A 21,189-nucleotide genomic window follows, 5' to 3' on the forward strand; every position below is an offset into this window, starting at 1 on the left:
TGAAATAAAATAACTTGCATATCCATATGCAGTTAAAAACGACATTAAAATACCACAAAACTGGAAAAGGAATCAAACTGTTGGCACTGAATGGTTTTATTTGTTTCTAAATAATACAAAATAACTATTCGTATGTCGGAAACTACCAACCACAAATAAATTATGCCTATTGGTATTTATATTCTGAGTAGAATAGACAGAATAATTAAACGCTCAGACTTTTTTTCTTTTTAACTTGTCCCATTTCACTTAAACACGGAGTGACATGTCACATCAAAAAACCAATGCCGTGAACTGCATTGCCCATAAATGGTAATTCACTCATTAATTATGTAATTATGGTTTCATTATTACATAATTAATGAGTTATGTTATAATAAGTTTAAGATATAAAGCAGCACGCAAACAAAATTTTTTGTCTCATCTCACCCCTCTCCCCTACAATTTTTATTATTGTACCAGGCCACAAAAATTATGTAAAAGGCACGGTACAAAACGAGCTGAGAAATGCTTTTATAGATCCTTTAAGCTTGCTGAGTATTATAGCAAAACATATAAAACTGCCAGAGTGCGTAACGATAGCAAAAATTTTTATTATATTAAGTTAAAACTCATTTAAACAGATATCTTAAGTAGATTTATCGTAAGCCACCATTATAATATTGTCACCTCTAACAAAAAGTTGATTAACATAGCGTTTCTTATAAATGAGACCAGATTTAGGATTATTCGGAATAAACGTGATAGGTTGGACAGACTTTAATAAACTTTCCGTTCTTGCTTTTTCTTTTAACTCAAGATTGTGCTGTGAACGTCTTTCCAGGAATCCTCCTTCTTTCATTAGTTGCTTGGTGTGAATCAATGATGACTTCTTTTTAGGTAGAATAGACGTATTAAAATTTTCATTATCATTTTTTATTGAAATGACGGTCTGATCATCTCGTTCATCAAGTTTCCTTTTTATTTGAATAGTTTTTTCTCGATTCCGTTTCTGAAACACGTTTAAATCGGACTCCTTTTTAGAACTTATATCTTGTTGAAGTATTTTATTGCCGCCAATCAAACCTGCTAAACAGGGTATAAACAATTATAAATAAATATCAAATATATTTTAAAAGAAAAAAATTATTTATAAACTTGTTATCTATTTAATAATAAAATAACTACTTATAAATGAAAATGCTTTTCAAGGGTGTAGACATGTTTTTTTTTCCTTTTTTATTTTTGGTGTTTGAGATTATCTCAAAGACCTTATCTCAAACACATAATTCAAACGTTTTGCAAAAACTATGCTAACTTCACAACGAAATAATCTCTGAATGTTAGCATCCCTACCTAATGTTAGCTTCCCTACCTAATGTTAGCTACCCTACCAAATGTTAGTTTACCGGAAACTTACAAGCAATAAGTAAAAAATTTTTTTGATTTTTGTAATCATATTACGAAAACCAAACTAAGTTTATGTTTCCTCTACTTAGTGTCCTCGACACATTAATTATTATTAAAAATTATATAGTGGAAGACCTATTAAAGACGTATTTTACGGATTTTTGTAGGGTAAGACGGGGCAAAATGCGACAGCGGGGAAAAATGAGTCAGATCGCAGTTATAATAATCCCAACCTCGCAATTTATTGTTTTAATCATTTTTAAAAGTTTAGTTGTGTTCTAAAATCATTTGTTACAGAAAATATCTTGAGTCACGTTAAAATAAAGAAGATGAAGAGAAAGACAATCATTTCATCTCTTGGCTATGTGACAATTATGAATTTCGATGCGTTGGTGTTTTTATTTTTCTTAGTGTTTCTTGATCTCACGCAGTGGAAAAAATTTTATAATCAAAGTTTGTGTTTTATTATCACCTTTAAGCATTGCTCTATCATTTCGATACTTTGATAAATTATTTTTATTGCTAAATTGCCAAAAAATTACTAAATTTCGATGCCAACATGTTGCGGGGCAAAACGAGTCGTTTTTGTTTTGTTTGTTTTGCCGATATCAGCCATGTTTATTTAATGTTTTACATGAAAACAACAAACATAACAAATAATATTTTTAAATATTAACATTTACTCTAATATTTGAAATATTTGAGTAATATTATTGTTTACATACTGTAGATTTATATACTTTATGTTTTAATATTTGCTATGTTTAGCTTTTATCCAGCATATTATTATGTTTTATATTTTGTTTACTTATATTTATTATATTTGCCTGATATGTTTATATTTTATACAAGAGGTAATTCCTATTGTAATCAAAATACATACATACATATATATATATATATATATATATATATATATATATATATATATATATATATATATATATATATATATATATATATATATATATATATATATATATATATATATATATATATATATATATATATATAATGTATATAGAGTGTTTGTATGTATGTGTGTGTATGTATATATATATATATATATATGTATGTATGTATGTATGTATGTATGTATGTATGTATGTATGTATGTATGTATGTATGTATGTATAAAGTTAAATGTGGTTAGAAACTATAAGAGAAAAACTATTTGTGGCAATTTTTCTGAGCAAAGCATGTTATTGGTAATCGACTCCATAAAGTTAAAAGAAATGTCATTGAGAAAAGCAAAGTAAATAATGATGCTTTAGACAAAAGGATTCAAAGAAAATTAAAGAATTTAGACTCTATTAATATACATAAAAAATCACTTGGTTCATTTAAAAAGTATTGCCAAATGACGCTGAAAGTCAATTAGTTAAATACATAGAAGAAATGGCTTCATTTTATTATGGATGGTCCATAAGTGACATTCAACAATTGTCTTTGAGTATGTCAAAAAGTACAAAATAGTTCACCCATTTAATAAATATAATGGTGTTGCAGGAAGAGACTTTGTAAGTTTTTAAACAGACGTTTCGATTAGAAAGTCTTAAGGGTTGTCTTTAAATTGTGTTTATCGTTTAAACAGCAATTCTGTGAACATTTATTTCAATAGTATAGAAACTGCTATGAAAAAGTACAAGTTTGAATCTCATCAAATTTTTAACTGTGATGAATTAGGCATTACGACTGTACATAAACCTGTAAAAGTTATAACAAAAAAAGAAAAAACATTGTTTCCTCTGTAATTAGTGGCGAATGCGGTGTAACAACAACAGTTGTTAGTGCTATAAGCATGACTGGACAATTTATTCCACCCATGCTCCAACTGGAACAATTAGAGGATGCTCTTAAAATGGCTGGATTACAATTGATCTGTTTATAGAGTATATAAAACATTTTACAAAGCACACTAGAGCTTCTATCGAAAATAAAATTCTTTTAAATTTATATGAGCATAAAACACATACAAAAAGCATTAATTTGTTAGATTTTGAAAACACTCTTTAAATCCTCTGAAAAGTTAAAAGAACAAAAAATAGAAAATAAATGTGCATAAGGAAAGGGTAAAGAAAGGGTTAAATTTTAAGTGTTGAAGACTGGGAATGTTATGTTTGTAATAGATTATGGAGTAAGACGGCAAAAGGAGAGAAATAGAGTCAATGTTTAAAATGTACAATTTGGGCTCATTCAGATTGTTGTTTATTTCAACCTACTGGTGAAGCAATATGTGATTTATGTGACTAATGACAGTCTTGATTGACTAGTGAAAGTGTGTTTGATTATATAATTGACTAGTGAGCGTGTGTTGGATTGTATGATTGACTAATGACAGTTTGATTATGTATTATATTTGTTTGATTATATATTATATATTATTATTAGCTGTATTACATTATAAAGTGTTTATCTTGCTAAACCTCTTAAAAATCTGTTTTGTTTTTCATTATTTATTTGAATTTCTAAAAAAAAATCTGTCTCATTTTGACCCGCATTGCAGGGCAAAATGAGACATGATAGGTGTTGTCAATAAATAATCTCTGGTGACCAAACCACTGCAGCTTTGCAACTCATTTTTTGTAAGGTTATAGTAGGATGGTAAAAGTTTGAAAAATATCAAGCTCTTTTTTCAAAAGTTGTTAGATGGCCTGTATTAAATAAATTAGTGCTTAAGTGTCTCATTTTGCCCCTCGTTACCTTAATAGCGCACGGTTTGGTTGACGTCACGAAATTTTACTAATTAAAATTTGGGGATTAATATTCGGACAAACAAATCAATTCGTATAAGATAAGTATAGCTGCTTTATGAAGTGCAATGCATTTCTTATAAAACTTATGACTGTGATATAAGTTTATATTGCTATTTGAGAAAAATTTGAACAAGGTTTTTTCTTTTGGAAAAGATGATCCTGAAGCATTTTTAAAAAAATGACTTTTATTGTATTTAATGTCGATGAGATAAAATGATAAATTGAGTGTTATGGACAAAAAAAGTGGGAAAAAATGTCGATTTAAATAAAACTAACTGCAAATCCTTCCTTAGAAAGAACAGAAATTTTTGATACCTGCTTCAATAAAATATTAAAGATAATATTATTACAACGTTGAATATTATAAGTGGGATTGATTCTTCATATGTGCGTAAATAATAAGTGGATATTTATTATTTACATACACGTTTACCATTTAATGAAAAATGATATACCATTGGATTTAATTGGATATAAATGACATACAATTGGATTTGATTGGATATAAATAAAAGCAGTTTACCATTAGACATAACAGTAAATCAGTACAATCAACTTAATTCTAACTACTTTATGTTATTGAAATTTTGTGTAGGAAACTTTTGAAATTGTTGTCGAGATGAAAACATCAAAACTTTATGATTTTTAAAGGTATAAAAAAGAAACATTATCCGCGTTGTAAGTATGCTACAAATGTAAGACTAATACTATACATAGGAGCTAATGTGACAAAACCTTGTCGAAAACTTAAAAGAGTAATAAGTACTCTTGGCCTAGCTATTTTTTAGAGTTCAAAATAAATTGGTTGGGTTTCTTTCGTGTAATATCTTTGGTTGTGGAATTCTAGTAACTTAAGTTATATTTTGCTGGACCAACAAAATCAAATTATGCCCATATACGACTCTTTTTTTTATCTTTAAGCATCAACGTTTTACTAATGTTAAAATCTTTTCTTTCAAACATGAAGCCATGTTTTAATTTAAAATTTTTTCTTTGTTTTTGCCAGTCTGTAATTATTTCTTAAATATTACCAGATTTAGGAAACCGTATAAAAAATGTTTCTAGAGGTAATCTATCACTATATTTAGAATCCGATCTACAAATTCCCCATGAACAGTACTTTGTAGGGTCTTTGCTCTTCGCGTTTATCAAACTGTTTGTCCCAATATCAATCCCATAAACACTTGTACTACATTAAGTAGCTCTATTTTTCGGAACACTATTGTATTTATATTTATTAAACTATCTCAGTTTTTCTCCTACAATCAGATACTAATTATTAATTTACTAATTATGTACTGTTCTTTTGATGGATCAATTTTTTTTTCGAGTTTTATAATCTAAATTGTTATACAACATTTTTAAAGCTTTGTTGCTTTTCGACGCTCTGTTACTTTTATACATTATAGTTTTTCAAAAACTTCTGTCTAATTTCGTATACATGACAAAAATGTTCAATTTTCTTTTTCTTGCATTAGGATTAGTTTAAGTTGAAATTTTGATAATTTTGAATTTAATTTTCTACTTGAATAACACAAGATTTACACAGTTATAAATTGTTGATTTAAAGATTATCGAATACCTTTTTGTGGTTTTGAAGTTAAGCAAAATGATATTGTTATACCCACCTTATGAGTATTTTAGAACACCCTATGAGCGCCACGCATAGTTTAAATGGCCCCTTAACTAAAAAAACTTTGTTTATATGAAAAGTGTTATACTTTTTTCTTTATTTTATTTCTTGTTTACTATTCAAAAAATATATTACATGTGTAGGGGAAGGGTAGGCGTACTGGAAAGTGTCACCGAATATCACATAAAAATACGAGGAGAGGGAAAGTTTTAGGAGGTAAAGAGTTAACTACAGAAGGAAAGAATTAACTACATTAACTAAGTGGAAAGAATTACCTACAGCGTGACGTCACAAAAATTTTACTTATGTTTAAACTCTTTTCATATTTAGCTTAGATTGCAAAAATAAAAATGTTCATTTAAGAATCATTTTTTGATCACATGTATTGTTCTTGGGATTCTTTCAACAATTAAAACTCGATACCGCAGTAATGAAAAAAAACGGAAAATTTTTACTAAAATTGATTAACTCGTTGAGACTCTGTTGAGAGTTATTAATTTGCTTGAGCGAATATTATTATTTTTTTTTGATAAATAAAATTTTTGAAAAGAAGAGTTGAACCAGTATTTTTATTTAGTTTAATGTTACAAGTATTTTATTAAAATTTTTGTCGATCATTACCATTACGCAGATTTAATTACGGCCGTAAAATAATAAAAATACAATAGAAATAAAATACACACATTTTTCCTTTAATTTTTTCATATTGAATAGGAGTTGTAATTTTTTTAGCTACATTAGCAATGTAAATTATATCGAAAAAACAACACTTATTCGTAAGTTTGTACACGCAAAAAAAATAGTTTTTCTGTTTGAGGTGATCCATAAAGTACGTAATCCAAAAATTCTAGAAATTTGAACCTCACTCCCCCTGCTGCCATGGGTTCTCATGTCCCCCTCCCCCCTTAAAAATAGCTCGAGTTTTAAACCCCCTTCCTTATCTTTTAAATTACTTTATTTAACGCTTTTCGCAGATCCCTCCCTTCGCCTCATCCCCCTTTCGGTACCGGATCCCAGTTTTAAATATATATGGCCGCAAGCAATTTGTCTTAACAATAAAACTGCATGCATGGGTACGTTGTACATGGGATGCACATCGCTTAAATATTATAAATATGATAATATAATATATTAAAACCTTATGTGAAATTTTGAGAAATTACGTGAATAGAGGAAGGAATCAATGCTACCATTCCGTTGAGTAACTTAACTTAGAATATGTTCTAAACGTTATTCGATATATTATATATAACATATACAGTATCGGACAAAACGAGTGCAACCAAATAATGCTAATTTAGTTTCTTTATATAAAAGTGCTGCATTTTTTCAATTTAGAGAAATAACTATGTAACTGTTTAGAGACAAAGTTCTTCAAGTTTTATTCATCACAAAGTTCATTATTTGTACACGAAAATTAATCAATTAATCAAAAGTATTAAAAAAAGTTGATTTCCCTCTGGACAAAACAAGTGCAACTCGACAAAATGTTGACCAAGCTGTATTTCGCTATCAATATTTCGTGGCGAATCCTTTGTTGTCGATCACAGCCTTGCATCTTCGAGGCATAGATTTGATCAGGTGATCAATGAAACTTTGTGGAATCGATGCCCAGGACTTTTGGATTTGCTCAAACAGTTGATCCTTATTACGAACACCTTCACGATTAATTCTGCGGTTGACGATCTCCCACAGGTTCTCGATAGAGTTGAGATCCGGAGACTGAGGCGGCCAATCCATCACCGATAGGTGGTTGTCTTGAAACCACTGCTTGACTACTTTTGCAGTGTGTTTCGGATCGTTGTCTTGCTGAAAAACCCATTTTATTGGCATATTCCATTCAGCATGAGGTAACAACATCTTTCAGGATATTTTTATACATGAAACGATCCATTATTCCATCGCTTCGATGTATTGGACCGTTAGCAGAAAAACACCCCCAGACCATTACATTGCCTCCGCCATGCTTCACGGTTTTATGGCAGTAACGTAAATCGAGGCGTTTTCCGGCCGGTCGACGTACACGGCAAATGCCATCGCTCCCAATGATGTTCAACTTCGATTCATCACTGAACAGGACAGTTCGCCATTTCTGCACATTCCAGTCAATATGAGATGTAGCAAACAGGAGTCTTTTCTTCTTGTTTTTTAGTGAAATTAGCAGTTTCTTTGCAGGGCGTCGAGAAAACAATCCGGCTTCAACAGCACGTTGTCTGATTATTCGGTCCGATACAGGCAGCTCTAATTGCTTTTGTATCTCAACTGATGATATCCAGGGATCCTTCTTGACGGAACTGACGATCATAGAATCCTCTCTAGAAGTGGCGGAACGCGGTCTTCCACCTTTGTTATCTGCTGCCAACTTCCCCGTAGAACGATATTTGGAACATAGTCTTGATACGGTCCATTTTTTCACGCGATATTTATAACAAATACTTTTTTGTGACATTCCATTTACGTAATCGCCAATAATTTTCTTTCTTAGTTCCAATCCAAGACTGTCGGGAGCCATTTTTGCACTTGAACTCATAAAAATAATAAAAATAAATAATCACGCTTCTTACCGTGTTACATTTACCTCGTGATGATACAATAATGCTCTGTGGAACACAACGTCTTGGTTGGATGTGGACTGTATTGATGTAATGAAACACTTGTTGTATTTCACTTCTTGTATTGATGTAATGAAACACTTGTTGTATTTCACTTCTTGTATTGATGTTCTTCGATAAAACACTTTGATAAAACTCACTTCGATAAACTGTCTTGATAATACTGACTGATTGACTTCCATATACTGACTGAATTACACGTCGATTTACATGTCTCTTATATAGTAAAATGAACCTGTGTGAACCTGTTCTGGAAGATTCTAGATGCTTCTTTTCGATGCTTCTGGACGCTTCTGGATGCGTCTGGATGCTTCTGAATGTTTCTGGATATTTCTGGATGCTACTGGATGCTTCCAGATGCTTCTTCTGGAAACTTCTGGAAGCTTCTGCAGGCTTCTGGAAACTTCTGGATACTTCCTTTAATTATTAAAAAACTTCCGTGACGTTGACACGGACCAGACTTAAAAAAATGAAACAAACCGAAAAAGTTGCACTTGTTTTGTCCGCTGCAAAATGGCACTTGTCAACGAAATTCTGCCTGTGTGCTGTCACCTGTCAGCTGATTGCTCATGTCATGGCATGCTATGACTTCAGACTCCTGAACTGTTTGCTGTGGTAGTATAGTTCGTTTCGTTTTTAAGACATGTAAAATTAGGAACACTTTTTAGCATTGCTCGATGTTGGTTGCAAATGTTTTGTCCAATACTGTATATGTTCTAAACGTTATTCTATATAATATATCGAATAACGTTTAGAACACATTCTATTTAAATTAAGTTACTCAACGAAATGGTAGCACCAATTCTTTTCACGTAATTTCTCGAAATTTCACTTAAGATTTTTGTGGTAATTCATTATTTAAAAATGCTTTTTTGGTACAAAGTAAAATATGGCCTTTAAATACAATATTTTCAAATGCGTACGTGATGCAGAAAGTTAAATCAAATAAGAAACGGCAAACAAGGTTTGGTTTTGAAAAAAAGTTTTGTAGTTAATTTGAGACCTTGTATGAAATAAGATAAGACCATCTATAAAACATAGCAAACTCAAGATTTTCGTAGTAGCAGTAGTTGCATTTCATATACAATAGAATAAAAGAAAACCTTATGTTTTTGATTAAAAACCAAGCTTTTTGACATTCCTCTAAAAGTGTTTTTATTTTATTATTTATGATAAAAATGTTCTATTTTCATAATTTTCGACCAAAACTATTTTTTATAAATAAATAAAAAAAAACGTTTTATTGTTATAATTTATGATAAAAAAACGTTCTATTTTTTAAACGTTTTAAAATTTTTTAAAAATTTTAAAACGTTTTTATTTTTTAAAAATTTTTAAAAATCTTATGGTGTTGTTCTTTATAAAAGCCAAAATTTTTATATATATTTTATATATTAAATTTTTATAAAAGCCAAAATATTTAAAAAATACCGTGAAACGGGATTCAACTCTTCTATAATAATAGCTAAGGAAATTACTGAAGAAGTTCAAGTGACGCCTGAATTTAAGATTCAAAGAACTGTAGGAAATTTTTCATCGAGTGAAGAATATTTTAGAATTGAATATTTTCTTGTCGTTGTTGATAATGGGATTAATTCATTCACGAGAAGATTTAAACCTTATAAAGAACATGAAACATTGTATGGTTTTTTATATAGTTCGGATAATATTAAAAACATGAGTGAAGATGAACTTCTAAAATATTTTAAAGATTTATATATGACATTGCAATATGAAATTGATGTGATTGATTTATGTAATGAAATCAAAGTTGTCGTCGAGTTTTGCCTTCCAACTTCAGAGTATTACAAATACTGCAATATTTGTTAAAAAATAATCTGTTTAAGTTATATCCAAATTTCGTTACTGCGCTTAAAATTATACAAATTTACCAATTACAGTCGCTTCAGCAGAGAGACCTTTTTCAAGATTAAAGTTAATAAAAAAATATTTGAAGTCTACAATAAGCCAAGAAAGATTTACTTCATTGGCAATTTTGCCTATAGAATCAGAAATAGCAAAAAAACTAAGTTACGATGACTTCATCTCCGAATTTGCCATAAAGCACGCAAGGAGATAAATTTGGAATTCTTTCTATTAAATGTATCTATATTTTTTTATATGATATATATATATATATATATATATATATATATATATATATATATATATATATATATATATATATATATGTATATGTATATGTATATGTATATGTATATGTATATATATATATATATATATATAAATCAAATATGTGATTATCAGTGACGGATCCAGGATTTTTGGTGATTAAGATAGCTAACTTCTAGACATGGAGCAAACTCCAAACATTTGTATGTTTATACTTATCTGAAATAATAAGGTTTGCCAAAAATTGCAATGATTGGAGGCTGGGAACGAAAAAGCTCTTAAACTTCATCCCCCGTCCCCAACCCAAACGTCAGGGGCAACAAGTTGATAAAATATTTTTTGTCCTATTCTCAACTAGACTTATGTTCATCGATAAATTTTAAGTTTCACAGTATTATCTCTCAGCGTTCAAAAATTATGACCATATAAATTTTGTAAACCTCTCAAACTAAGGAAGATTTAAACTTTATATGGTCATAATTTTGAACCCTCAGAGATAATACTATGAAACTTAAAATTTATCGATGACTATAAATATAGTTTAGAATAGCAAAAAAATATTTTATCAACCTGTTCTAAACAACAAGGGAGAGTCGCCGAATTCGGAACAGGGAATTTAATTTAAAAATAAAATGTCTCATGGCTATATCTTGTACTTTTCTAGTAAAACGTCTCATTTTATACGCTTTGAGAGATTTTGAAAACTTTCCTTAAAAAATGGGATTACCATAAAAAAATTTTTTTGGTCATCTAGTTTTGTTTTTTCGCTATATTAGGGATTTTGAGAAATCATAACGCGTGAGAGTGGAGTATTAGTTCAAAAAAGTCGATCAAAATTATTTTATTAAAGTACCGCAACAACAAGTTCTTTTAAAGTTAACGCAAAAAATTTTCATTTTCAATAAAGTCAAATTTTTCAAAAATATATATTTAAGAAGTATATTTATAAATATTAAAAGTATATTTATAAATATAAAAAAACATTTCATTGTGAAATATTGTAAACTATTTCAATAAAAAATTTTTAATTAACTGAAATGTTTCAAAAAAGCTTCATCATATTACAGCAAAACAAATCGCTTTCACCAATTCACCGTTTGTGTACATTCCATAAAAGTATATGGCAATTATGGCGATTTTGGCTAATTTTTTAAATGTATCAAGAATTTCGATCGAGCCATAAAATATTGAAAAAATCAGCCCGGAGAAACATGTTGAAATATAATAAAAGGTCTTTTGAATATGAAGATTTATGAGTCGTATTGTTAGCGTAATTTTGACTGCGAAATGATTGTATAAAAATAAGATTTGAAAAATATATTATTTACAATGAATTTAAGTGAAGTGTGGAAATTTAAAGTAATGGTTATTTTAAAACAAAGTGTTGTAAAACCATATTTATATACTAATACTATGATAAAAAGCCCAGAACTCTCTTCAATTCTCTCTAATGCGGGAAAATGGCATCTGTGGTTCCAATTTTTGAAACCTCTGGAGAACATTCTGACCCCTCCCACTATCGTACGATCAGTCTTCTCTTATTATTAGCATAGTCTTTGAGTCTTTGATCAATAATTTTATAACATCCCATCTTGAGCCAAACAACTTACTGTCAGACAATTAATATGGTTTTCGATCTTCTCGTTCTACGGCTGACTTGCTAACTGCTGTGACTGAAAGATTCTATCATTAGATGGAGGCGGTGAGGCAAGTGCTATTGCTCTTGACATGTCTAAAGCTTTTGATAAAGTTTGGCATGCTGGTCTTCTCCATAAATGGTTCATATGGTGTATTTAGGAAAATTTTTTGAGATTATCAAATCATTTCTTTCTAAACGGTTTATCAAAGTCATCCTCTAACACTCTTCTTCATTCCCAGTAACCTCTGGGGTACCTCAAGGTTCAATCCTTGGCCCTTGTTTCTTATCTATATTTATGATCTTCCTGACAACCTTACATCTAAAGTGGCTCTATTTGCTGACAACTCAACTTTATACTTTTGTCTTGACAAAAAGTCTTCTCTTTTCGATCGCATAGAACAGGCGGCTGATCTTGAATCTGATCTCATTTCTGTAACGCATTAGGGTTTGCAGTGGCTTGTGAATTTTAACTTCAACAAAAGTTATTTACTGCAAACAACTATCACAATACTGATATGATATTATACTGTTGATCCTATATTAACGAATGGCAACTCTCTCACTAAGTATTCTTCTTTACGTCTTTTCGAATTATTGTTCACTATTGACCTTTCATGTAAACCATATAAACAATTGATTGCCAAGATAGCATCTGCCGTTATCTTACTCTTGATTCCATTTTCTACTTATACTCTAATTCGCTCCTGTATGGAATACTGTTTTCATTTTTAGGTTGGTTCTTCAAATGATACTCTTTCTATTCTAAAGCAGGTCTAAAAGCGTATTGTTAACGTAGTTGGATCTGCTTTATCTGCCAAGCTTGAGGCTATCAAATGACCATCTTTAGTTCCATCAACCAAAACTCATGCTAACTTGAATCTTCATCAAGCAAAGTCACATCCATTTACTGTATCTGTCCCTGCATGTACTAAAAACTTTAATTCGCCTAGTTTTTTTCCTCGCACTTCAACCCTTTGAAACTCTCTCCCATCTTCATGTTTTTCTATCTCATACAACCTACAACTTTTCAAAACTTGCTCTTTTAACTATATTCCTTGTTTTCTAATAACTACCAACTTAATAGTATTTGCTTTGAGCCTTGTTGGGAGTGAATTAAAATATATATATATATATATATATATATATATATGTATATATATATATATAAATTATGTCAGTGTATTCTACAAATAGAGTGCTCAATGTTCTTAAAGAACAGAGCAATAATAAATTAGTAATAATACTTATCTAATTTTTAGTTTTCTTCAACAGCTTGTTTCTCCATCAGTAGTTTCATAATTTTTAGTTTTCTTATGTTGAAAACTAAAAATTAGATAAATGTTTTTACTAATTTTTATACATATATATATATATATATATCCAATATATATAGTCTAATAGTTCCTTGATCGTAACTATAAAGTTTTTTTATAAAAATATAAAAAAATAGAACTACAATCATAAACCACAATATAAAACTATAAAAAAAAATTCAATATAAAAATATATAGCTACTATTATAAACCTCAAAAATAAAACTTTTTTTAGTGATTTTTAATTGATAAAATAAAAAAACATTATAGGTTGAAGCTTTTGTACAATTAATTACTTGCAGAATTTTATTTTGCCTGCGCATTTTTTAATTCTATTATAAGTTTTAAATGAATTGTTTAAACTGTCACTGTGAGGATGAAAATAATTTTTAAATGATTTTTGGTGTTTTTTGTAAAAGAAGCAAGCTGTTCCAATTAAAAAATCAAAGTTTTCCAACTTAGGAAACCGGTTGCCTTGATTGAAACAAAATAGTGCCCTGGCAAAACCGAACTTATTTCTAATAACAGCGCAATCAATTAAATCAAATTATGGTTAAAAGTATAGTATTAATGTTTGTATTAATCAAATCATAAATGTTTTCATAGTAAACCATCTTTGGTTAAAAAATATTTATTCCTAAGGTGTTTCATATTGGCAACTTTCCCCTATCAACTTAATGTAAAAAAGAAAAAGAAAAAAAAAAGGAGTATAAAAGAAAAAAATCTCACTTGGTTCTTCCTTGAGTATAAAATCTGATAAACTTTTTATGTTTAGAGAATCTTTGTCTGTATCGGATTTTATTTTGATTTTGTCTGTTGGAGGTAAAGGAGAGCCAGAAAGTATGAAATTGTCTGTATTATATTTAGAAGTGTCTTCACAAGATGATTTCCTATAATTAAAGGATTTTTTATTATCATTTTCATTTTTTGATTTTTCTTTAAAACTTTGATGACCGACATTTTCACAGCTGGATATTTTATCTAACTTTTGAGAACTTTTTAGCTCGCTGTCAGATTTTTCAGAAATACTTTTTTCCCTGTTCGATTTATTTTCCGACGATTTAAAACTGCTACATTCACCTTTTGATTTATTGTCAAATTTTTCAGCACTACTACATCCATCTTTTGATATGTTTTCCAACCTTTCACAACTACTACATTTATCTTTTGGTTTTTTTCCCAACTTTTCCCAACTGCCACTTTCATCTTTTGATTTGTTTTCCAACCTTTTACAACTACTACATTTATCTTTTGGTTTTTTTCCCGACTTTTCACAACTACTATGTTTACCTTTTGATTTGTTTCTCAACTTTTCACAACTGCTACCTCCACCTTTTGATTTGTTTTCCAACTTTTCACAACTGCCACGTTCATCTTTTGATTTGTTTTTCAACTTTTCACAACTGCTACGTTCATCTTTAGATTTGTTTTCCAACTTTTCACAATTACTACATTCATCTTTTGATTTGTTTTCCAACTTTTCACAACTGCTACGTTCACCTTTTGATATTCGTAATTTTTCCTGAAAATTTTTTTCCTGATTTTTATCCAAATTTTTATAACCGCTGCTTTCGCAACTTGAATTTCTTACAGATTTCTTTAAAACACTGCTTTCACAATTTGAATTTCTTTCTGAATTTTCATAATCATTTGTTTCGCAACTTGAATTTCTTTTTGATTTTTTTAAACAATCAGTTTTCCAGCTTGATTTATCATCTAATTTTTCATAACTTCTTTCTTTGCAACTTGATTTTCTATCAGATCTTCCAGATCTGCTAGTTTCGCCTCTAGATTTTTTATCCAATTTTTCATAAACCCGTTGTTCACAACTCAATTTTCTGTCTGATTTTTTATGACTACTTTGGTCGCAACTTACTTTTCTATCTGATTTTTCATAACTATTTTGTTCGCCTCTCGATTTTTTATCCAATTTGTCATAACTACTTCGTTCACAACTTGATTTTCTATTAGATCTTTCATAACTATTTCGTTCGCCTCTCGATTTTCTATCTGATTTTTCATAACTACTTTGTTCACAACTTGATTTTCTATCAGATCTTTCATAACTACTTCGTTCGCAACTTGATTTTCTATCCAATTTTTTATGACTACTTTGTTCGCAACTCGATTTTCTATCAGATTTTTCATAACTACTTCGTTCGCAACTCGATTTACTATCCAATTTTTCATAACTGCTTCGTTCACAACTTGATTTTCTATCAGATCTTTCATAACTATTTCGTTCGCCTCTCGATTTTCTATCTGATTTTTCATAACTACTTCGTTCACAACTTGATTTTCTATCAGATCTTTCATAACTACTTCGTTCGCCTCTCGATTTTCTATCTGATTTTTCATAACTACTTCGTTCACAACTTGATTTTCTATCAGATCTTTCATAACTACTTCGTTCGCAACTTGATTTTCTATCCAATTTTTTATGACTACTTTGTTCGCAACTCGATTTTCTATCAGATTTTTCATAACTACTTCGTTCGCAACTCAACTTTCTATCCAATTTTTCATAACTGCTTCGTTCACAACTTGATTTCCTATCAGATCTTTCATAACTATTTCGTTCGCCTCGCGATTTTCTATCTGATTTTTCATAACTACTTCGTTCACAACTTGATTTTCTATCAGATCTTTCATAACTACTTCGTTCGCAACTTGTTTTTCTATCCAATTTTTTATGACTACTTTGTTCGCAACTCGATTTTCTATCAGATTGTTCATAACTACTTCGTTTGCCTCTCGATTTTCTATTCAATTTTTCACAACTACTTAGTTCACAACTTGATTTTCTATCAGATTTTTCAAAACTACTTTGTTCGCAACTCGATTTTCTATCCAATTTTTCACAACTACTTCGTTCACAACTTGATTTTCTATCAGTTTTTTTATAACTATTACTTTCTTTTTTTAACTTTTTATTAATTTTTTTTCCATTATCATTTTTAAATACTTCATAACTTCTACTTTTGTGAATTAACTTTTCATCATTGATTTCAAATACACTTTTTAAACTTGTGTCGGGACTGCTTATTTCTTTTTTCGGTTTCCTATTACATTCTTTATGACAGCTTAATTCTTTAGTTTGCTGTTTGCTTAATATTTGATTTTTATCTCTAGAACATTTGTGATATTGCGAATCGCAAGATTTATCACAAGAAAACATTTCTAACAAATTGTCACAAGATGATATCTCTGAAGAGTTATCACAAAGTAATTTTTCAGAAGATTTATCACAAGTTGACTTTTCTGTTTTTGTCCCATTGGTCGCTACTTTACAATATATTTTTTCACTGTCATCCAGATTTTTTATAAAAGGAAATTTTTCTGCAAGGGATAAATTCTTGAGAGAAGAATTTTTGTCACTAACAAAAACATTTTCATTACTATATTCGGAATCAAAATTTTCTCCATAATTCAAATCTCTATTATTAGACAGATCTCTATTATATCTAACAGAACACTTTTTTATTTCGGATAGACTGGTTATAGCATTTTTTAAACTTTCATTTGAGGCTTGATCTTCTTGATAATTTTGTGTTATCTTCTTTTTCTTTTCTCCAATACTTTTATCCTTTTCTTCGTTATCTTTTTTTAGCTCAACTTTATTCAAATCAACGCCTTCGCCGTCGCTGTCTGTTAACTCTCCGTCCTCTTTAGTTTCCTCAAATTCACAAACTAGTGACTCGCACTTCAATGAGTCGATAGAAGATATAAGAGGTTTGGTCTGAAAAACGTTCTTTTTTATATGTAAGATAAATGACTCGTCTTTTTCCATGCATGTAGGCTTGATGCTACAGTTTGATGTTAAATTTGCTGAAAAAGCTGAATTTTGTTCGTTATCATTATATTCTAAAATTTCATTGATTTTATTTTTGTCAAATGATATGTTCATTGATGATTTTATTTCTAGTTTGTTTTTTTGTTTATCTAATTCACCGATTGATTTATTTTGTTTAATATTCAAATTAGCATTTTCTATTACACTGCCAGGCTGAACCTTCAACTCATCATCATTAATAGAATAAATCACATTAGAATCATGTTTTAATCTGGTATCATTGCAAACTTTATTGCAAGTCATACTATAAGAATTGCTCTCGTAAAAATAATTTTGACACACTTTTTCAAGTAAAAACTCGATCAAATCACTCACAATTTCAGTGTTTTTATTAAAAGTTCTATCTGTATTTGCTTCATCATTTGTATGGAGATAATTATACTGATCCTGATCTTTTTGTGAGTAGCCTGTTAAATCGGACTGATGAGTTTCCATTTTCAAATTATCATCTAAAAAGCAATGACTAGAAACAACTGTTTGTGTGGACGGCGGTATATTTTGAATATCGTTATTTAAATGCACTTCTGGCAAAGTTACAAAATCCAGGGTTTTTTCTTTGTCTGATAGTGTGAAAGTTATTTCGTGTTTTAAAGAGTCTATTAAGCAATGAGTGGGTTCTTTATTTAAAGTTAAATTGGAACTTTTTTCCTTCTTTAAAGACTCTGGCAAGTTTAAATCCATTATGTCATTTAAAAAACTTGGTAATTTGAAATTTATTTTTTCTTTTAAAGAGTCTGGCAAGCAACTTCTTTTTTCAGTTTCGTCATCTAATGAGTGTGGGTTTTTTAGATTATCAACTTCAAACCAAGGAGTAATTTTAGTAAAGGAAGAAACTATTTTACTTTCTAACTGGTTGCGTAAATAATAAGTTTTTAAATTTTTTTTATGTAATTGTTTTCCTATTGAATAAAAAATAAATCTGCAATTATTATACTTTGTATCCTGAAGTGACCTAGTAAGTGAACTTGAGCAAGCTGCAAAGTCATTTTTACGTGAGCTAGTTAAAACACATGCATTGCTTTTTGTTGTTGTTTTTACTTGGTCAATAATCGATTCAGTTTGAAGAGTACCACTTTGAATGAAATCAATTTTTACAGGGAGTTTGTCATCAGACTTTATAGATGATAATAAAAAACTTTCATTTGATTTATTCTTTAATACTATACTGGGTTCCTTTTGAATCAGCATACTTTTAACAACCAGATTTGACGCTTCTGAACCAAACAAATCCTGATCATGAACATGTCTTCGGCTACTGAATGCTAAAATGCAAAATATTTTTAATTTAAATAAAAAAACATTAATATTATAATGCAGAAATCTTAAAAATTATTTTTTAAATGATTGCAATTCTTACGGGTTAACAAATGATATGTATAAACCAGGGGTGTAGAGTCATAAAAAAAAAAGTACCGACTCCGACTCCAATCGTTGAAATTTTCAGAGTACGACTTCGACTCCGACTTCAACTCTAACTCCGACTCCAAAGCAAAATTTTTGAAATTTCTTTGAATTCTTTAAAAACATTACGCGATAATTAAAAAAATTATTTTTTAGCCAAATATATAAAAAATTCTTTGAAGGTTAAATATTTTGTACATGCATGTGCAATACCGAGAAGTTTTACTATTGGATTTCACAACTCTGACTCCACAGCCCTGGTATAAACTTAATTCTTACGGGTTAACAAATGAAATATGATAAACTTAATTCTTACGGGTGATGCTGTTGACTTCCCATAAAATCTCAGTAACCTCACTTTGGTTGTCATCACTATCAATTACAGTGTCAACAATGTCAAAACTGGCAGCTTTACTAGACTTTTTTTTTTCGTCAGAAAAATTAACATTCTTACTTTCGGCAAGACACATTTTGTCTGACGATTTTTTAAATTTTAATCGGAAATCTGATTTTGAAATAGAAGATAAAGAGCAATCACTTCTATTTTTATTTACTAACAAAGGAGTCGGATTGCTAATAATGTTATTCATTTTTGGATCATTAACAAAGACTTTAGTTATGGTTGGACTAACTTCAATATTTTCGACCCTTCTAATTCTAGGATCAAAAGGGCGAACTTTATTTGGTTGAACAACATCAAGATTTTGTGGTTTGAATAGACAAATGTTTTCTGCTGCTGTTTTTATTTTAGCATGATCTAATTCAATATTACTTCCTTCTCGCGTTGCTTTTTCGTTAAACACTGTATTGGTCTTACAACTATCATCATTTTTAATGTTTAAATTTAAGTCTTTGTCGTATTCTGATTTGATATTTTTTGTAAAACTTTGATATGATGAATTTTCAAAAGCATTTAGTTCAAGAGGAGCAACATAATGAAAACCAGCAAGTTGAGATGATGTAGCAACAACATAATGAGGAGCTACATAATGAGAAGCAGGAGAAATGACGTCAGGAACATGTTTAGGAGAAGAAAATGAAATTTTATCTGAATTTCCAGAAAGTAATGAGGAAGATACAGAATAATCAGAAGGTATTTTAATAGGACGTTTGACTATTTCACTTGTTGAATCGCCCAACAAATTATTTTTTAATTTACTATTAGAAGCATCATAAAAATTCTTTCTTTCAGAGTTATTTAAAGTAGAATGTGCTATTTCTGTATTTCTTGGTAGCTCAGCTCGTGTTTTCAACAATTCTAACATTGAGTTAACTAAACTATAGCTCGAGTCAGAAACGCTCTCTTCAATAACAGGAGATTGACAAGGATTTTCCATTTCTTTTTTAGGGACAGACTGTAAAATAGACCATAAAGTAGGGGAAAAATCTTTTAATGATAAACATGGAGTCACATTATTGGCAGCTTCATTTTTTTCAAATAAATTACTTGAAGAAACATTAGTCTCCTCTTTTTCACTAGAATTATTATTTTGTTTTGAAACCTCCATAACAGTATCATTTAAATATGAAATCTCCTTAGGTTTGACACTAACAACTGAGTTGCTCCTAGAACTTTTAAGTTTTTCTGTTAAAGCTTTAAAAAAAATGGTTGTTGATGATAAGCTTTGATTAGAAACATTTTCAGCAGATTTCTTTTCAAAATTAAATGCAGATGTGTAATTGCATGTAGAAGTAACAGTTTTGCATTCGTCCTTTTTTTTCTTTTTATTTCGGACTGGTTGACCAACCATCCATGTTTCAATTGTATATGTCTCGCAAACATCAATCATAGCCTGGATATTTTAAACATAAACAATTCTTAAATATTGTAAAACAAAACATTTATAATCGAAACTTGCTTTCATCAAAATAAATTAAAATTGATTCTCAAGAAGAATATTGACTGTTTTATAAAAATAAAAATAAATAAATCAAGAAAAATAATTACTAAATTCATATGAAAATCAAATGCTATAAGATACCCAGAAACAACACCACGTAAACCATTGTAACGTCTTATCCACACTTTAATTTTATGACCTTCTTTAACACTGTCATACAACACCCGCATTGGACCAGACTTTGTTGCTGAAAAATAAAAATATATATTTTTAATGGTAACTACTTAATTATTCTATTTATTATTAAGCTATTATTTTAAGACTTTAAAAATAGAAAAATTTTTGAGCAGATTGTGTAAACATGTCAAAAAATATACAATACATAATTATGCATTGCATAATTATATTAGTTTAAATAGAATGCATAATGCAACTATAGCATAATACATTCTAGTTTAAGTGAATTTGATTGTTGTACTATTTGTTAACAAAAGCTTGTTTTGAGTGTATTTGAAGGTAGACTAAAGTTAAAAAGAGAGAGAAATTAAAAAAAAAGGAAAGATTGAGTGATGGATTTCGGTAATATAATAGCATGACTTGGTAAGTTATAAAACTTATT

General features: G+C 29.4%; 1 protein-coding gene across 3 annotated transcripts in view; it reads right to left on the reverse strand.

The window, feature by feature from the left end:
• Nucleotides 1-569: 569 nt before the first annotated feature.
• Nucleotides 570-21,189, reverse strand: part of LOC101238921 (uncharacterized) — a 29,529-nt gene continuing 8,909 nt past the window's right edge. Inside the window, exons 3-6 of one of the 3 annotated variants that reach the window (XM_065788357.1) lie at nucleotides 20,678-20,817; nucleotides 19,046-20,522; nucleotides 14,205-18,590; nucleotides 570-1,065 (exon numbers count right to left, since the gene is read on the reverse strand). In XM_065788357.1, the coding sequence (XP_065644429.1) occupies nucleotides 629-1,065; nucleotides 14,205-18,590; nucleotides 19,046-20,522; nucleotides 20,678-20,817 (6,440 nt within the window). In that variant the 3' untranslated portion in view covers nucleotides 570-628. Of the gene's footprint in view, nucleotides 1,069-14,204; nucleotides 18,591-19,045; nucleotides 20,523-20,677; nucleotides 20,818-21,189 lie in introns of all 3 variants that reach the window. The other 2 variants (XM_065788356.1, XM_065788358.1) reach the window with 2 other exon arrangements.

Source organism: Hydra vulgaris, chromosome 01, assembly GCF_038396675.1.
Source record: "Hydra vulgaris chromosome 01, alternate assembly HydraT2T_AEP".
Classification (NCBI taxonomy): domain Eukaryota; kingdom Metazoa; phylum Cnidaria; class Hydrozoa; order Anthoathecata; family Hydridae; genus Hydra; species Hydra vulgaris.